Genomic DNA, 20,119 nt, shown 5'->3' on the forward strand with positions numbered 1-20,119 from the left:
AGCTTACATCACCTTTGCCAAAACATCCCTTCAGGATCACTGAAGGGATTTCAGAATGCAATGACCTCTCATAGACTGGTGCTGGCTTCTATTAAGTTTCAGATTCCACCGTGCCAACCAGTCCCTGGCTTTAACGAGGTACAATCCACCAGGTACTCCAGGAACAGTTTGGCTCCCTATGTGCGCCGGTTCCTCTCTCTTCTTTTCTTCTCAAGGCTACCTTCTCTCTCAACTCCAAATACAAGGAGTAAAGAAAAAATACAGATTGGAAGTTGTAGTATGTTTTGTCATTTTATAATGTCTCTGAAAACCATCGATGCGATTTTGCATGGGAAATAAAAAGGAAAAGGGAAACAACTTTGACTTTTTTATCACCCTATGTTTAAAAATAATAAAATGAGGTTTAGATTATTTATTTAATGTTCAAAATTAAACAGTTTTTGTCCTAAGATTACTGAATAATAGGGTTTTTTATGATTTAAATACCACAGAATATCTTAAATATGTTTTCTGATAGATCTGGGGCAGCAAATCCCTTCTGGACATTTATCTCTGAAATTACACTGAGAGGAATAAACAGCTGTCGGGAATATAAATGCTAACTCATCAGAATGCTGACTCAGTGCTGTGGAAATCACAATATGTTCATACACTGCAGAGGTAACATGTCATACACCAACTAGTCATTTTTTCTGTTGGACAACCATAAACCAGTTGAACTAAAATGCTGCAACAAAACTAGGGAGTAGAAATCAAATTATAAGTAAGGAAGACTTTAAGGTCCTTGTAAATGACCTGCGATGTGACTGAAAAAAACGGTAACCATCAAAGTCAGGATTTGTTAATCCACCAGCTTAGTGCTAACAAAACTGCTCTTTAACAAGGATTATCTCTTGAGTCATCATGTGAGTAAAGGTCCCCTTCTGCTTTCCTTGCAATTAATAGAATTAATTCTTTAATTTTATAGAAGCAGGATTAGCAACAAAAGAATTGGACAATCATTCTGCAATGCCATATTTATGCGTAGGGTCTCATTAAAGACAATGGGGCAATTTCTTCATTAAATATGAGTTGAACACTAGTGACTTTTTGTACTAAAATTTTTTAAGGGCAGAAATTTGTTGCAGGAGAAGATTATTTTACTTTGCTAAAGTATCTGATACTCTGCCAAGAGATGTGAGAAGTTGTTTTTTTTAAAATAAGTTTTGTTCTGGTAATAAATTCTTTTAGCAAAGTAATTGCTATCCATGCATTATTTCAGGACTTTTTATCTAGACAAGATTTATCTTTGATACTTCGGGTCAACTATTTTGACTTCAGTTGAAGCTGTCTGTACTCAGTGGCAAAGATTTTGGCTCAGTCCGGAGTTTTGTCCGAGCAAAGAAGGACGCGGACTAACAGCTCACAGTATGTTTTCTGGTGGAACAAATTACATTACATTTAATGCATTTATCTCCTATCATTCCCAAATTGCATATGCATGTGTGTGTATGTATACAGATCCCTAAAACTATTTTTACAGCTGCTGAATTTTCTTTACATATTTCTTTACGGATCTGCATCTAATTCTTTGTGCCAGACAGATCCATTACGAAATTCTACCTATATCTTATAAAGGGACAAGTGCCTAGTCCTCTGGATATACATTCTGCCATAGGTCCTGAAGCAATGTTGCAAATGAAGAATTTGCCTTTCAAAAGTATGACCTTGGGCATTACTCAGCAATGATTGCTGTCAAAGGGAAAGAGCTAAAGAGAGCAAGAAAATTCCTTTTAAAACATGATATTAAAACTAAAGAGTCTTTCCACTGAAAAAACAACCTCTTCCAAAAAAGAATTTAAAAGCAGAAAATCTTATGCACTTCATTAAATGAGATCTTTCTAAAGGTAAAAGATGATAGAATACAGGTTTATTGCTTAAAGAAACAAAAGTATTCATAAAGACATACTAAAGCATAGACTTCCATTTTTAATTTTGTATCCTGAAGCTTAATTCCTTTATTCATTTCAGCTCTTCAAGCACTCAAAATTTCTCAAGCCAGAATACTTCCGAGTGGCAGAATTTCTCTTCTGGGCTCCCTGATCCTGTGGCATCTTTGTCATGACTAAGTTATCATACAGTTTCACAAGGGAGCCCTAGGTTCTGCAAAAGCCAATCTAGAGGCATTGTTTTATTGCCCTAGGTAGAATAGTCTTGTTTCGTAAACTGAGTGAAATTTGCCCTGCACTGTCATATTAGGCCTTCTGGTTCCAAATCATCCAGCTGTTACTAATTTGTTATGTAGTTAGTATCTCTTTGTGCTGCATGATCTATGAGCAGCCAACCTTTCTGCCTATTTTTATACATCAACGTGCTTAATAACCTATAACATTATAAATACTTACGCAGATATTATAGAACAAGACTGCAACTTGGACCTATTTAAGGTCTACTATAGACTATCGCTTTCAGTATGAGAAATTACTTAGTCCAGCAAATTGATATGTTCAGTCCTTGGACAAATTTTCTACATACTCAATAAAAATCCATCAGGCAATTCTTAGTTACTCTAAAATAATCTAAAGTTTTGACTCTCACCCAGTGTTTTTTGTCTCTCCATTTCAAAAAATAGTTGTATCTCTCTCTGTATTATTTTTTCATTTTTCTTGCAATGACCTGACATGAGAAGTAGTAAAGCAACTTTTTCTTATTATACTCCGAGATACAACATCACTGATCTTGCCGCCTAAACTTCCCAGCCTTTAAAAGACTTGGTGTCTTGGAAAGATGGTTATCTTGCCCAGGCTGTCACATCTGGCACCAAGATCAGCATAGGTACAAAGAATCTGAAGCAATTTAACCTCTTGCTTAATTCCAACTTTTGTTGAACATCCTTTCTTCAGCTGTTCTGCTTTCAAATTAGCTCAGGATTTCTTACATCGTAGGAGTTCTAATCCTCCTGGTCAGACATGCTGTCCAGTGGCATACCCAGGAAGAGATTTTCACCCTCAGCCACATACGCCCTTTCTGCAGAATTCAGAGGAAATGATGGTTTTATTCGGTTTTGCTTGTTCCTCTTGTATTAGCAATTTCATTTTCACTCATGTTGGAACTATAGATGTCTCTGTGGATTATTTCTGTAATGAAATTTTTACCTTGAGTAGTGCTGCCAAATAAAACTTAATTTATCCAGATTTGGTCCCTGGCTTCTGATTCTGTGGTTTAGCTTTGTTGTTTGTATTAACAGTAAGCCTTGGATTTGCTACTGATCTCAGTGAGACTTTGAAAGGCTCCTCTTCTTAGGGTTCTTATTGGATTATGCAATTCTCTTCCATCTTTTCTTTTCTTCTTAACTTTCTCCTGCTTGTTTAATTCACCTCTTGCAATCATGAAACTATTGAAGTGTAGGCACAGAATAACTGATTTTTTATTTCAGAAGCATAATTTTCCCAGGTTTCCTAAGCCTTCTGTTGTGAAATTTCTGTCCCGATATTCATATTCTCCATGTTAAGTTTATTCCCTATCCCGCTGGCAATCTAATCCCTTCTAGGAACATATATCTTGAGGAATTTTACCCTGCACAAAAGTAGTTAATGACACTGTCTAGTCTCAGTTTCTGGCACTTCTGCTTGGGACTCTGCAATACGCAATAACAAAGCCTGATTAAGTATGGTTGGAGCTATGTGATATTTCTGTGTAACAAAAATAAAGATTGAGCATCTTTGCTCAGCATTGCTTCAGATCAGCTCCTCAGACAAATCTAGCACCTTAGATTTTCCCTTGTTTTAAAAGGACTTGTCTTTAAGACCAGCCAGTCCTTTAAAGAGACAAGTGTTGAATCTTCAGCTAAGGTCTAACCCCAAATTCTTTGTGAGAGCTCTTTTTATATCCAACAAACAAAACTCCATTCTAAATCAATGTAAACTTTTTGAGTAATAGGAATTTTAAGAGTGCCAGTGCCGCAGGGTAATAAAAACCTGGCACAGAGACATTGCTGTCATGGAGAAATGTTAAGTTGTTGCATTAACTAATAACAATAGATCAATTAATCAGTTTGCCTGCATTTCTTTGCTGCCAGCCTGCAAGACAGTGATTAAGTTCTCTATTGCTGGCCAGGTTGAGGGTTTTATTTTTGTCTTATTTTCTTATATATTATTTTCCTCTTGCCAATACAGTCCCCATTCTATTCTTAGGTCTCCAGAGACATCTCCGTGTAAGTGCAACACTTGTGATAAAGAACAGTCTCAGAACAGCCATAGTCTCCTTTGGGAGGCATTTGCTCATTCTTTTTATCTAGATGACTTAAAATCTTCAAAGACCAGCTGTACCTGGGTATTACTGCTCTTTCAGGACCATATGTTCTCCTTTTGCATAAAACCCATGTAAGGGGGACACTTACATAAAAATCTTGCTGCAAATTATTGCCGCATGCTCCTTCTGTAAGGGATACGGAACAAGCAGAAGCACAGGATTTTAATCGACCCACAGAAAACATAAGAAATCCTATAGGATATTTAAACAAACATGGGTAGATCTTTCCCTTGCCTTCCTCCAACCCTCCTCCGAAGTAATGGCAAATACTGCCTGTAACTAACCCCAGGCTATTCAGCTAAGTAGAAATATAGGCAGCTCTTTTAGAACTAGGCACAGCTGGTTCTTGCTTGATGTGTTCCTCAGTTACAGAATGTATATGTTATATATTATGCTATCTGTTGGTGAGCAGAGCATACACAGAGCATGAGGGTTACCTGATCTAGGAAAATTAAACTGTGCAGGCATCTATCCCACACTGCAACATTTTGAAACATTCCATGTATGACTTTTGCCCATCTGCTTCCCCTGTTCTACACAAGCAAATGAGCTACCATTATTAGGAGTAGACATAGAAAACTAAAGACAGCATGCAGCAGGAAAGCAAAAGAGGATGAGTGATTTCCTGGCTTTGTCCATCCCTTTAATGTTGTTTTCCTATTCTTTATGTGTATTTGCTTATGACTTTACCAATAGTTATTAATGAAACAGATGAAAAGATGTGTATTCTTTGTACAACTAAAAGTAGAAAAAAGAAAAATATAAACTATTTGCGAACCTTTTTCGTACAAATAGAGCTTAACTATGTGAGCAGTTTCCATTGATTCCAACATATTTGTTCTTCATATGATTATGGAAAACTGGCATGTGCAAGCCAGGAGATGGAACTGCTCCTCTTTTCTTTGGGTTGACACAGGCGCATAAAACAATTACAGGTTCTACAGTAACTAGCAGTCTCTGGAAAACACAATTAAATTATAGAATGAAGTGATAATATCTGGGGAGGAGGGAGGTGCCTCTTCCAGTGGCTGGCAGTGTAGTCAAATGGATAATACAATTTGTGAATAACTTCAGGGCTGCTCCCTAAACAAATGGGAGACAGCATTAACAGTCTATGTATGTGATAAAAGATCAACTTATGTTGCTCTTAGAACACTTCCAACTGACTGTAAAGAAGAATTTAGCATCTCTTTTTTGGAGGGAGAAGCATCAAAAGGGAAGCACATCAAAAGCTAGCAACAAAGTCTCTGAAAATGTCTCAAGACATTTCAGTGTTGGGTCTGCATAAGAAGCTTTGTGGAAATCCTCAGGGCTTTTATGTGGGCCTTTTCCTTGCTAACCTCCTTCTATTCAAAGTTAGCTAGAAAATATGTAAAGAACAAGCAAGTGTGTTCGTGGTCTCTTGATAGAAAAAAACAGCAGAAAATACCACCTTCTCTTTTCATTTAGCAAAGGCCAACAGAGTTCAAAGGGCAAATAGCTGATTGCTAGAATAAAGAGTGCTAATGAGATTCAGAGAAACACAGACTGAGACTAAAGGTGATAAGTGTATGTATGATTAGAAGGAAAAGGAATGAAAATATTTTAAAATATAATCTACCAGAGAAGAAATGTTTGTCATTGGTGCATGTTAGGTGTGTGAACAGATAAATTTAATTTGTACTGTAGTATAACAACACATTTGTAAAGAGAAGAGCAATGCCTGTCAAACTTAAGCTCTTTTTGTACTGTAAAAGGCCAATGACAAAGAAAATGCAAATTAAACTTTAAGATTCCATGAAGGCTCGGATAACTCTTATAGCCAACTCCTCCCAGAATTTCATCAGCCACAAGGTTGGTGTTATTCACCATTATAGTCCTTCAGTGAGGCTGGTATAGATTTGAGGATGACAGAAAAGGGAATGTGGTTCTATGCATAGTATTTAATTTAATTATATTCACTCAAATTCTTAGCTATGACTTTGAATCAGGTTATATTTGTAATATAATTCACCAGAGAGAATCTGAGCTTCTGGACCATCAGATTTGTCATGAGATTTCAAATGTCTGTACTAAGTTGGAGGAAAAGTAACTAAGACATGACATTGTTACTATCCTGATTTTTAATCCATCACAAGAATAAAAATTTCTTAGAGCGAAAATAGCACCAGGATGTTTATATATAACTTTTTTCCTTGCTGATGGACAGCTCTATCCTACTGCTATGTTGGATGATTTTTATTAGTTCTTTCCACCCATTGGGAATTTCTGGGATCAAAGTTGTGTAAGTCAAAGGAAAGTTTCGTTCTGCTACAGTATCAGCGCACTGTCAAAATCTACTGAAGTCAATGGGAACTGAAGGTATTTAACACATCATGTGGTCAGATAACAGGTGCAGCACAGAGGCAGAAATGCTTTCAGAGGTTGCAGTAATAAGATACTGTTTAAAAATAACAGACTACTCGGGGATGAGAAGTGAAATTCCTGTGTTCACACAAAAATACAGGAAGGCAGGAGCAGAGACTATTTCCATTCTGCTCACTGTGTAGACACCACACACACACATAAATGCCCAAGACCGATGGTATGTATGCTCCTTGCGTAATACATATAACCAGAAACTTGTCTACTGAAGGGAGTGAATCCAATGCAGTGTGATCCACCCTAATCTTTGGCTTCAAGTGTATATAGTTCACAGAAAGCCTTCTCTGCAAACTGTGGCAGGCCTTGTGATTTATTGCTGCTGTCACAGTGATATGCACAGATCACTGGGCCAAATGAGTTCTGCAGACTACTTGCAAGTGTTGGTGTTTCTTTTTTGTTCCAACATACTCGGTATCTTCTGTCTTCTACACAGATCCATGCATTTTATTTTAGCGTCAGTGGCTACTCTGGTACGCTTTCAAACTGGCAATGCTTGCAGAAGGGAATCTCCAGCCACTGCCAGACCACTCACAAACCAACTTTGGGCCCAGAGAGTTTGGCAGTAGTGGGAAGATCATCACTTTTGGGTATATGAGCAGGTATGAAGCTTGATTTCATTACTTGCATTTCAATATTCATTGTTATTTATTATATTCTGATGTTTGGTCACTGCATAATTAATTATATTTGGTCCTCATTAAGGTCCAGGCAAAGTTTTGGAGGTGGAATATCATACTGGACTTCTGCATGAAGTCAGCGGAGTTCCCCTAAGAGAAATGCACTGAGCTTTTGTAGGGTTCATATTTCTCATTTGGGAGTGAGAGTAATGAATATGTGCTAGAACAGCTTGGACAGCTGGCCTGAAGATAAGTGCAGTGCGATTGAGAGTACCTTCACTCTTTATCCATTAAACAATGGTCTTTTTTTGTGTTCTGGTTTTCAAATCTCAGTAGTCAGGCAGATGGTTCTGAGGTAGAGTTTGCACTACTGCAACAAAATAAACAGATTTGTAGAGATGTGTGGCATGCCAAGACAGATCTCTATTTATGGGTCTGTTAGTTACTCTCCAAAATTTGTCCTTTGTACATTATAGAGGAATCTTCACAGAATCAGAAAGTGGGGCTCTTTAACTAAAAGTAAAATAGTAAAAATTAGAGCTTTATTTTCTTAACTTTGTTGCATCCCCTTTTGCTGCTCCAAATATTGTGGAGACAGTGAAAAGCTCGAATAGAGATGGTGTGGAGTAAGAACCAGCCATGGTTTCATATCTGCTTGAGTCTCTTTACATGCAGATGGTAGGTAAATTGCTTGGCTGGCAAGATAGCAAATGAGCTCTGAAAGCTGCTACTGTATAATGAGAAAAAGGATTGTAGATTATATTGAGAGGAGTAATTACACACTCTAACTGCTATGCAGTGTATGCTGGCATTGTAGCAGTGAAGATCACAGCATGATGCATCTCAGGATAGATACCGCCCAGGTCAGCTCCCATAAAATGCTCATTAGGAACAGTGCTTCCAACACCCACCAAAACGCAGAAACTAAATTGAGCTGCCAACCCCTCACATGGTATAAATTGATGACTTTTGTGAGGCCTTGTCATTTTACATCAGCTGAGGACCTGACCCTAACAGGGTCTTGATAGTAGCTTTTTCTTTGGCTGCTCCATGCATAAATGCTGAATAATAAAAAGAGGCAAACAAAGGGCAAGGACAGAGAGTATAATAAAATATTGCTTCATTTAATATCTCTTATTGGTTCATTTTTGGAAAATATTAGAAATTGAAAAAAAATTGAGATTAGAGAACACTAATGCGACGACCAATTTTAAATTAAAGGAATAAAATCTTGTAATGACAGTATTGTACATATTTCTGTTATTTGCAACATCTAAAAATAATCAGAGAAGCTGAACTGATCAGAAAAATGTCAAACAAGCTGCAATAACAGCAAAAGGTGATTTAAGACTGTTCAGCTTACCAGACAAAATCTTAGTAGTGCATTATTTACCTTACCTTATCTTTTGCTTAAAAAGAACCAAAAAACTTTACTCTGTGTGACGGCAGGGATAGCAGGTTGCTTAATTCTCTCCCTTTTCCCTTTTTCTACTAATGTGTGTTTTTCAGGATGTAAGGGCTTATGCAATTGGATAGTGCAACATCAGGAATGCCATAAAGGCAGTTTTATTTTTATACTGGAGCAATTAAAAAATATTGGTCTACTCACAGCAAATTTGGAGCCAGATCATCTATGCCAGAAGTTGCAATAACTGCAGTGTATAAGAGAAGCTAGATTGATTGTGCCTTCTCTGATGCAGAGGACAGCAAATTGCTTATTTGTTATAAAAATCTGGTTTGTAGCAAGATCGTTGATTTGCACATGAACTTTTATACTTTTTAAATAACTTAGTGGAGGCACTAGTTAGTAAAAAATAGATGATTTTAAATCTCTTATGTAATTAACAAAGTAAAAGGCACATATTTGATGTTCAAAACCATGTGTATTTGTAAGGAACAGATCTGTTCTTTATTTTGTATTGGATGGTTTTCAAGGAAACTAAAGAGAAAAAGTGTTTTATATACTTAATCTCCATCTTCTTGACAGAATGTACTACAGTTGTTGATTATTTCAATGATGTATTTAAAAATCTTATCACATTTTTCTATTGAAAAAATATTTTATCTTCATTTGGACCAATATTTTCAAAGTTGAACAATAACTTGGGATACCCACTCAGAGATATAATATATTGTCTGAAGGCAGGCTCTCTAAAATGGAAATATTTTTAAACTTTGGCCCAAGAGTTTCTTTAAACTTATTTTTATAGATTTTAAAATATATATTTATTTAATGGGAGGTCTTTATTTCACTGCAATACTATTAATGCTACCTCTGCTGTTTTTTTTAAATTAAAAATTCAATGACTAAAAGACCAGATGTTGCAAACTCTTAACAGCGTTAATAACTTTTGCTCTTCAAAACATTCATGTTGGCTTTTCAAAAATTTTGTAGGTGCAAACTGTAACCCACTACGGTATTTTGAATCTAACCCAACATCTCCACTAGGATAGAATACCATGTCACGAGGCTATGGCATAAGCTAATTACCAACGAAAAGAAAAGATATCTTAGGAATCAATCCATCAAACTGTTGCATTCAAGTTGATATTTTTACAAGGTGTAATCCCAGACATTCACAAAATAAGTTTCCTGCAGCACAAAAGCTTTTGTTATTAGGAGTAACTTCAATTTTTGGTTAGCTTTCCAGTTCTGCATTCCCACTGCTAGGCTTACTGCGTGTATCTTAAGTCTTATGATGTATGAGGATGTTATAGCAGATAGGTATATAGTAACAGAATAATCACTTGGGAATTAGATCTGCAGTCTATGCCAAAACTTCATGCAGGTTTCCCTACACTGGAATTAGAGGAATATTTGATATATACTAATACTGTTAAGGGGTACTTACAGGTTTAAAATCATAAATTAAAAAGCTGCTTCCTTCATACATGTTGTAAAACTCCTGTTTATCACTATTTTATCATTTATACTCTTCGTTTTCATTTTGCCTTTTATTCAGATGGACAATGAAATGAGTAGCTTGTAGTGCTTTACTTTTTAGCTGTTTATATTCAGTTCTACTTCTCTCTGGCCCAGACAAGAGTGATACTTGACTATAAATAACCCTTCTGGGGTGTAATTGTTGGAATAAATTTTGTCAACAAATTTTCTGCTTAAAATTAGGCTTAGTATGATTTACAAAATCTAAATAATTAGAATGGACAAGATCCCTCTAATGAGCTCCACTAACATTTTTGTGTTCTTCCCGTAGTAGGTAACTGTATACTTGCCTCTAATTATAGTAAATCCTATTACATGAATTTTCATTGTACTGATAATCTGATTAAAAGAGTACAGTGTAACAGTCACACACATTGTAATAAAAGCTGCTTCCTTCCCAAAAGTGAAAATAGTTTTCACATTTGTAGCATGTGTGCAAATATACAACTAGACATATGAAACAGCCTTCAGCTAGGGTTCTGAACAATTTCAATATATTCATGTAACATCTAGCTAGCCTTCAGGCTTTAGTCTCATGGATGTGGAAATATTTCCATCAGGATTTAATCAAAGATATTAATGAAGCTAAATAATAGTCTGAATTCCTATTACTTTGTAAAATGAGGCATGTGTATAATTTGTGGCAGGAGAAGGACCTTACGGTTTAGTAATACTCTCTCATTTTGATCTATTTATCTTGATGTGTACAGCTACCATGTGCAGAAGACACTATGCAAAGTAAAAAAAGGAAAACGTATAGAAATATTATTTCTAGACAATTGGGTACAGTCTTATGAATTGAAACTCATTCCCAATTTTTTCATAGTAGTTCTATAACATCTACCACAGCAATTCAGAAATATATATATTTATTTTTCTCAGCCTCTAATATTCTACATTTTTGTTTTTTAGAATTCCACACCCTCACTTCAGGGAACCATTATTATCCCTTGCTTTCACAATTCTATTTTCTCTTTTAAATATTGCGTGCTCAGAGGCTTCCCCATCAGGCATACCATCTAAAAATGAAAGCTATTAGTGACCCTGCATCCCAGAATGATAGCAAAGTCGGGTCACACCTTGCTTCAGAGTTACGTATTCTCGCAGTTCTAACAACATGCAGTTAGCAAGACTAATTAATTAGATCTTTGTGTACCGAAGTTGTGATATGCCGCGGATGATAATCTATTTCTTAAGATCTTTTATGGAAAGTGATGTTACTTATGCTTCTTTTTCTGTCGCATCTCACACTGAAATTGTATGCTTGGTGATTTCTTCCCTCCAGTAGTTTTCTACATGAATAAGCTGTATCAGAGAGCACTAATGGAATTCATGCATATGCTTATTTTTTTCTACATTCAGCTTATTTTATCCTGTGAGAGGGTCATGTTTGTCAGGCATTATTTGGATAATTTTGACTTAAGGTGTTTTTCTCTTTTTAAAGTAAAATTACAGTATTTTTACAGTACAGTATTTTTTAAGTAAGAGTTGCAAGTTTGCAAGAAATGGGTAAATGTAGAAATACTGAATAGGCTGTGGCAGTAAAGGTCTCCTTTGTCCTATCCTGAAGTTTTGACCTTAATAGCTTTTTTTTTTTTTTGCAGTAACCTAAAATTTGGCAGTACTGGTATAAAGTAGCTCCACATCAGACGTGCTAGAACAGCACTAAAACTATTTGCACAGGAAGCCATTACTACAATAGCCCTGATGGTAGTGAAATGGGTATGCTTGTTTGCAAGATCTTTGTAAAGATTTCAATGAATAAATCTAACAAACCCTTTCTACTTGACAATCCACAGACAAGTGAAAGTAATCTATTTGGTGAAGATATTCTTCTTTTGAGAAAATACAGTGAACATTCCTTCCTTCCAAAGCAAGTTTATTTACAATTTGTGTGAAACCTCTATTTATTTTGTCAGTTTGAATGACTGGAATAAATTGCTTCAGGAAATATAAGTTAATTCTAAATGACTGAGCTTATTACCATAGCCACTTAGACCCATAGCTTTCTATCACCCAGCAAAGCTAGCCTATTACAAAGATACTTCAGAAAAATGTGAAAACTTCTCCTGTTGTAGATGATCGGTTGTGCAGTAATGTGTGATGGTCTGAGTGTTTTTTTGTTTGCTTGTTTTTACGATGGTACTATATGTATCTTTATACATTTTCATATAACACGGAGTCAAGTGTAGAAGAAACATTAATATCAGAAAAAGCCCCTGCATTATATACAATAAATACATTAAGTTGAGTATAGAAGAAGCCCAGTAGATCAGAAGAAGTTGCAAAATCACGTATTGTAAATACATAGATAAGAAACACAGACACAGGTAGATTTTTTTCTTACCTTTGAAGAGGGAGATAACCATTGGAGTCACCTCATCTGACATACTGTTAGATTCTGAGGAACTCTTTTGTGTTTGACAGGTATGATCTTAGTTCCCTTTTCTTTTCTACAAAGAAAATGGAAGATGTGTGAAGTTTATACATGACATTGAAATGACAAGAAAGTCTGTTTCAGTAGCTTTCCTGCCTGAAGGATCTACTGTGTTTGGTTAACACAATCTTTGTTAATATTATGATTATAATTGAGCAACTGAACAAATCAACAGAATAAACTATTAAATAAAAAGAAGTAGTGCAGAAAAAGAACCCTCTTGGTAAACAGGAAGAATTAGATTAAATTAGATTAGGAGGAGATCAGTTATCTAATGTCATGTTTTAATGTCAATGTTATATCTTATTAGTCTCCGGAATGTTACAATGCCACTTTACCAAGTGAACTGTGTAATACGAAGTTCTCAAGTCATGTTAAATACCAAAATAGCAGAGAATATGCCATATGTACATCTCTCTCTCTTTTTTTTTTTTTTTTTTTTTTTTTTTACCAACTGTTAGTGTAAAAGTCAGCTGGGGAAACAGGTAATTCTAAGAATAAGAAAAATCTTAATTCTTTAGTCTACACAGTGGCACATTATTGAGAAATATATATGACAATGTAATGTTAAAACAAGTCTCTCTACCGTGCAGAGTAAAACTATATTTAAGTCTATTCTAAAATGCAAATACAAAATCCTATTTAATATGTCATAAAAAGAGGAACAAATTTATTTAATGCTTGCTTTAGTTCTAATATGGTTTTGACAGCTTAAGAAATGGATGCATTCAAAAGCTTAAATTCTGTCATTAAGGCCTAATCTACCCTCAAAAGTTGCTGGTATGGCATTACAGTAGTAATAAAGATGCCATTTATTCCGGTAAGAGATTTTTTTTGCCAGACAATGTAGCTTATATAGGTTTGCTGAACAAAATAAACTACAGCAGAAAAATAGGGTATTTTTGCTTGTTCACAAGCACAGCTATGCCAGCTGGAGGTGTGTTTTCTTTTTACTCACGTTACTGCAAAAAATTACATTGTCTGAAAAACCTTTAAGTGTAGCCCCAACTTTAAGATGTGCATTTCTGTAATGTCTCAAAAGAGTCTTTTGAGTCTGGCCTAAATTTCATCTTATGTGATCTCAGTCAAGACTGAGTGATGCAGGTGACAGGTGGAAAGGGTGGCTTCTAGTGACAGCTGGCACTATGGGGATGTGTTATGTGCTAATGATAAAGGAAAGAAAGTCTAGGGTGTTGCAACCCCTTTTATACCAATGGGCTTACTGAAATCAACTCTCCTAAAAACAGCAGAAGTAGATAATACTGTAAAATTTTCCTTTTAAGTACCTAGAATCTCAAATATTTTCCAGTAACATTGAGACTGCAAAAATGAGAGGTGCAGCTCAGGGGAAAAATAGCTTTAGGTCACAATTATACTCTCATATTCTTAGCTGCTCTGCAGCTGATGGGAGCCCCCAGTTGCTCTAAGTCATAGCTAATCACTCTCCCACTGCTGACTACTCTCCAGCTATAAACACCAAAGGACCATGGACCAAGATAAGGTCACCCATACCGGCATTAAACTCCACCTTCTCAGAGGTTCTCCAACTATTTGCTAGACACATCACTGAGCTAGAATAAACATATTATCATGAGCGCAGTTTGGGCCAAAGACACATTTATTTAGGTGTAACAGTCATACCAAAGAAGCTCCTTTTGTAACACATAACTGTCTAGACAGAGCAGTCTGTGCTTCCAGAGCCAAGAAATGTATAGGAAGGTCATAACAGAGGCAGGCTTGAAAAGGGACAGGGGCATCAGAGACTGTAAGCAATAGATAGACTATAGAGTTGGTTCTGAAGTAAAGCATACAGTTAATTTGCCTGAGCAAATAAAATTAAGAAATGATTATGGCTCTGCTTGTTTTTGTACTCAAAAAAACCTCCTATGAATCAACTATATTAACCTGAAGTAATGTAATAGGAATTAAATTGTTTTTAAAATGCATGCTATGTCTGAAAAAAATGTAAGCAGCTTTCAGCTCTCTGACCTGTAGTGAAGGAGAGCGTATCTTGTCAGACAGAATGAGTTTGTACAGAGAACAGTAAACACGACCAGAGTATCTCCACTGCAGGGATACCTACCAGGTAAATTCTGGCCATAGCTCAGCTAATGGGCCTTGCAAGCCTCAGAGGTAACAGCGGGATGTTTGGATACTTACCCTAATCTGGAAGCTGCTGATTGACTGCTGTTAAAAATAGGCAGTTCATCTGAAAGGAAAGAAAACCAGGATCTTTTTACTCTTTCAGCTATATAAATGATCTGTGCTTAAAACAGGATGCGCTGAAAGGAGACATATAATGGAACAGCACTAAGAACACCTATGACAGAAGCAGAAATAAGAGGAATTAAAATTAGAGGATAATATTTCTTCATTAATATCTAATTTTGTCTTTACAATATGCATCTGAAATAACTAATTATTTTGCAAATTTAAATAGAATTAGGAATTCCAGTTCAAGTCATAGGAATCAAATTACAAGCTTTTAAAGAAGGCGAGTAAAGATTTGAATATGCAGCCAGACTCCAACATAGAGTTTTTGTGCAAGTTTTTGTTTGTGCATTTCTTAACTCCTTTGTATACAGATGCTTAAAATAAGTGTGTTTCAACTCTGCCACTGTAAAAGTGGAAAAAGCAATGTTTTGGGCTCAGAGACCCTTCTTCAGGTGAGGAGCTCCAAAAGCTTACCTGCTTCTTCCTGTTATACTAGCTTTCAAATAAACTTTGCTTCCCTTGTATCTTTAGACTGTCTTATCTACAAAATTTCTAACATAACTCTATGAAAGTCTTACCATAAGACTGTATTTTTCTTTCAGTAATTTCTATATCAAATATGAAACAAGAATAATACATGTTTTTCTAACTGCCAGGTATTACATTCAAACTGAAATGTGAAATTCAAATGAATACAGTCTCATTACCATTATAGCTAGCATTTCCTATGATTTCAAGGTATAAATTATTATCTTTATAGATTTGCACAAGTGTAAATGAATATTTCAATTATAATGTAGCTAACATTCTGCCAATGATGGCGAGAATAAAATCCAGCCTACAGTGATTCTCCCATTACTTGTGTGGGCAACATATTTTTTCATTCAGCTACTGACTTGTGGATACACAGAAGGAGAAAGCAACATGTTGGTTTTACAGTTCTTTTTAATCACATTTTAAGGCAAAATAAGATCTCTAAAGGTTTTCAAATTCACTTGATGATCTGTCTATAGAAGATAGAGACTTTCCATTCAATATACTACTAGCTTTATCTAATCACAAAAATGAATTCCTCTTCTTTAGCCTTCCTAATGATTTCAAGTTGACCGTCCCTCCTTGTTTTTAATGCTCGATCTCTCAAAAGAAAAAGAACCTGTGAACAGTATCTTGAGAGCTGCAAATGAGCAGGCTCGTGTTGGAACACTGGGTTGGCATTTGAATTCTGTGACACAGAATTTCAGGACTTTTGTCTATATCTCAGGCTTAAAAAACAGAACCATCCAAATCGTTAACCACAGTACTACAATTATTACATGTTTCTAGTTAGAATCTGTTGTACTTACAAGTAATATATTGATCATCTCTGTTTCCTGTTTAATGGACAGGTCTAAGTACCTTGAGGTATTTTACATATAAAAAAGGAAGAAAAATAATGAAATTCTAATCCTGGAGTCTTAAAGTGACAATGCTGCTCACAGAATTTTTCCTAGATAATAGTGCCAGCTTAATTCATCCGCTCTGAGTATTGCAATCCATACAATTTACATTATAGCATTTTCACGAAAAGTTGTCACTTCTGTAAGGATTTGTTCATATCTGTATTCTGCAAAATACATACATGCTTAAACAGTACCAGAGCAGCCAAAATGCCCCAGCTGGTATCAGAAGAGCTTAAACTTTCCCTAGTCTTTGATAACCTTGGGGGCAGGTAACAAAACCTTCTGAGCTGAAACTTCTAACACTCAACTGCTATTTCTTACCAGAAGCATCAGAACAACTTCTGTGGCATAACTTGAAAAAAAAGTTTTACCTGTTTTAGCAGGTTTATCATGTTATTTTAGATGTTTTGTATGCACATTAAGCATATTTTGGAACTTTCTGTTGGAGTATGAATTCACCACGCTACCTTTAGCCAATACCTTAGCCAGTATTTCCCACTACTATTGATCAATGTGTCAGCTAAGTGCTACCCTTCACTTCAGAGATGTTTGCACTGTAGCAGATCTCTTTGATCTTATTGTAGTATGTTTTAGAGTGAATTCTGAATGCACTTGTCAAAAGCCATGATCTCCTATGGCTCTTAATACAGAACTTTAGGAAGAAGGCATAAAACGGATTAATGTTGCAATGATAATGCAGTGTTGCACCTATGGTCACTATGCAGTTATGTTTTTCGCTTTTTTTGTCACAGTAGCCAGAAGGCGGGCAGCTACCTAGAAACATCTAATGTTTTTAGTTTGATTTAATCACCATCTGATTTCCAAACACACTTTAGTTGCTTTTCTCATGTGAAAGAAGAGGGAATGATGTTTATGTTCTCTTGGCAGTGGACTCGCTAGGCTTTTCGCATGCGACTTGACACCCCCGTCACTCAGGGGCTGTGCAAAGGAGGGTGCCGCGGTGGGAGCTGCTCTCCAGCCACCTCACACACGCAGGGACTTTCCCGAAGGCGGCCTGGCTTGTGGCGCTGCCCCGCCGGCCCAGCCTGGCGGCCTCCGCACCTCACCTCCCGCTCACCCCACGCTCGTGCCCTTGCGCCCTCACCTTCATCCTCACCGCACCTCGCCTTCAAACTGCCTCATCCTCACCTCGCCTTCATCCTCACCGCACCCTCGCCTTCAAAATGCCTCATCCTCACCTCGCCTTCATCCTCACCTTCATCCTCACCTCATCTTGTCTTCAAACTGCCTCATCCGCACCTCGCCTTCATCCTCACCTCGTCTTCAAACTGCCTCATCCGCACCTCGCCTTCATCCTCACCTCATCTTGTCTTCAAACTGCCTCATCCTCACTTCACCTTCATCCTCACCTCATCTTGTCATCAAACTGCCTCATCCTCACCTCACCTTCATCCTCACCACACCTCGCCTTCAGGCTACCTCAGTCTCACCTCACCTCGCTCTCATCCTCACCTTGCTCTCACCTCGCCTTCACCCTCACCTTGCCTCTATTCTCATGTCACCTCACCTTCACCCATCCTCACACCACCTCGCCTTCAGGGTACTTCAGCCCCACCTTCACCTCGGCCCCACCTTCACCTCGCCCTCACCCTACCGGGCCCTCCCCTCTCCCCCACTCTCACTCCACGGCCATGCCCACGTCGCCTTCACCCCACCTGGCGCCCCGGCCCCGCGGCCCCGGCCGCCTGCGCAGCGCGGCCGCAGCCACCCCGGGCGGCCCCGCGGGCGTCCGGCGCGGCGGGGCTATTCTGGGCGATAACGAGATTAGCGGCGGGGCGGGGGGCGGCGGGAGCGGGCAGCGCCGCGTCCCCCCCCCCGCGGCCGCCGGGCCCGGCTGTGCGGCCGCGGGCTGCGGCATGGCGCCGCGCTGAGGGCGGGAGGCCGCGGCGGCGGCGGGGGCGGGGGCGGGGGGCGCCCGCAGGTAACGGGCGGCGGCGCGGCAGGGCCACTGCCGAGGGGGGAGGAGTGGCCCGGCCCGGCCCGGCCCGGCCTGCGGGGCGAGGGGCAGCGGGGGAGGCCGAGGCGCCGGCGGGGGCCCAGGAGGGCGGGAGACGGCGCAGGTGAGGAGGCAGAGCGGTGGGCGCGGGGCCGGGGCCGGGGCCGGGGCCGGGGCGGGCAGCGCGGCGGGCGGAGGAGCGGCGCGGCGCGGCGCGGCGCGGCGCGGGGGGAGGGCTGGGCGCGGGAGCGCGGCGGGAGGCGGAGGAGGAGAGCGTCAGCCGGGGCAGGGATGGAGGGAGCGCGGCGGGAGGCGGAGGAGGAGAGCGTCAGCTGGGGGCAGAGATAGAGGGAGTGCGGCAGGAGGAGGAGGAGGAGAGGAGCGTGAGCTGGGGGGGCAGAGGCAGAGGGAGCGCGGCAGGAGGAGGAGGAGGAGGGAAGAAGCGCGACGCAGGGACGGCAGATGCCTGGAAATAAAAATTTGATGATTGCATGCAGCGGCTGGAGAGACTCTGTCGGTGGCGGCGGCGGGGACGAGGCAGGGACAGGGGGGGCGACGGCAAAATGAAGTATCAGAAATACCTGACTGTCTTGCAGATGGCCATAGGGGTGACCGCCTCCAACAGGGGCAGCCTCATGCCCCTGAAGAGGAAGCTGTGGTGAGTAGGCACGAACGGGGCCGCCGGCACTGCGGGACGGGCGGGCGGCGGCGGCGGTTTCCCCTCGGGAACAGCGGCCGCGCGGGGAAGCCGGCGGAGCGGGCCGCGGGCCCCGGCCGCGTCTCCCCGGCGGAAAGTTGGGGGCGGATTCGCCGATGCGGCTTCCAGAGGCGCCGGGAAGGGGCCGCGGGGGCGGCCGGGCCGGGGGCTGCCCGCTCGCCCTCCATGGCCGGGCGCGGCCCGCCCGCCCGGGGCCGCCGGGGCGGCGCGTTGTCGGACGCTGCCCCAGCGCGGCGGCGGCGCAGGTGCCTGTTCCCTGCGGGTGACACGGCCCCGTGCACCGGGGAGCCCAGCCCGGGCCGCCGCCCGCGTTGACAGGTGTCCTTAAAAATGGAAGAAGGGGAGTAGAGCACACAGGTCTCGTATGTCGGCGAACGGCAGCGAGGTGATGCTACTCGCCTGCAGCAGTTCCTGTGTGAAATATCCCTCTGCTGAGCCTCCTTCCCACCGCTTCTGGGCTTGCTGGTGGGAGCGCCGCGCTGGTTTTCTAGGTGGATCAGCACTGCGTGGTGGAAAATGCGCTGTAAAAGCGGCACTGGGGGATGTGGGTGAGTAGGGCACGCGTGGCACGGCAGCGCCCGGGCACCCGCTGACTCCTCGCCGGCCGCCACGAGCCCGGGGGAGCGGCGGGACATGGTCCTCAGCAGCACGGATAACGAGGAGGAGGGCTGTGACCTGGCCACGCTTGCTGGAAGGAAAATGTCGAGAGCGTTGATGCACGTTTCTACACCGAGAATCGCCTACCTAGGAGAGGTTGAGAAGGCTGGGCGGGTGGTCGTGGTCCTGCGGTTTCCTCCGCTCTGCTTGTATGTCACATCAGAAGAGCGCGGAGTGTCACAGGAGGCATGACAGGTCCTGCTGTTTAAAAATGGAGACATGTTCATTCAGCTCACAAACAGAAATATGTTCATGACAGCAATGACAACAAATATGGACCTTACATAGATCGTAGGGTTTTTGGTTTTCTTTTTTCATTTTATCAGGTAGCATAGACAATGTCAAGGAAACAAATACATCAGTTGAAGAAACAACGTGGAACTAATAAACTTTCTGATACTCATTCCAAATCTTGGTATATTACTTGCAGAAATTAATACAAC

The 20,119-nt window shown here is 40.3% G+C and overlaps 1 protein-coding gene across 5 annotated transcripts in view; it reads left to right on the top strand.

The window, feature by feature from the left end:
• The first annotated feature begins 18,777 nt into the window (after positions 1–18,777).
• The window catches only part of TJP1 (tight junction protein 1), a 178,420-nt gene continuing 177,078 nt past the window's right edge, over positions 18,778–20,119 (top strand). For 3 of the 5 annotated variants that reach the window (XM_026113376.2, XM_064517476.1, XM_064517477.1), the window contains exon 1: positions 18,778–18,959. In XM_026113376.2, the coding sequence (XP_025969161.2) occupies positions 18,793–18,959 (167 nt within the window). In that variant the 5' untranslated portion in view covers positions 18,778–18,792. The remainder of the gene's footprint in view (positions 18,960–20,119) is intronic. The other 2 variants (XM_064517480.1, XM_064517482.1) reach the window with 1 other exon arrangement.

The sequence above is a fragment of the Dromaius novaehollandiae genome, chromosome 10 (genome assembly GCF_036370855.1).
Source record: "Dromaius novaehollandiae isolate bDroNov1 chromosome 10, bDroNov1.hap1, whole genome shotgun sequence".
NCBI classification, from domain to species: Eukaryota; Metazoa; Chordata; class Aves; order Casuariiformes; family Dromaiidae; genus Dromaius; species Dromaius novaehollandiae.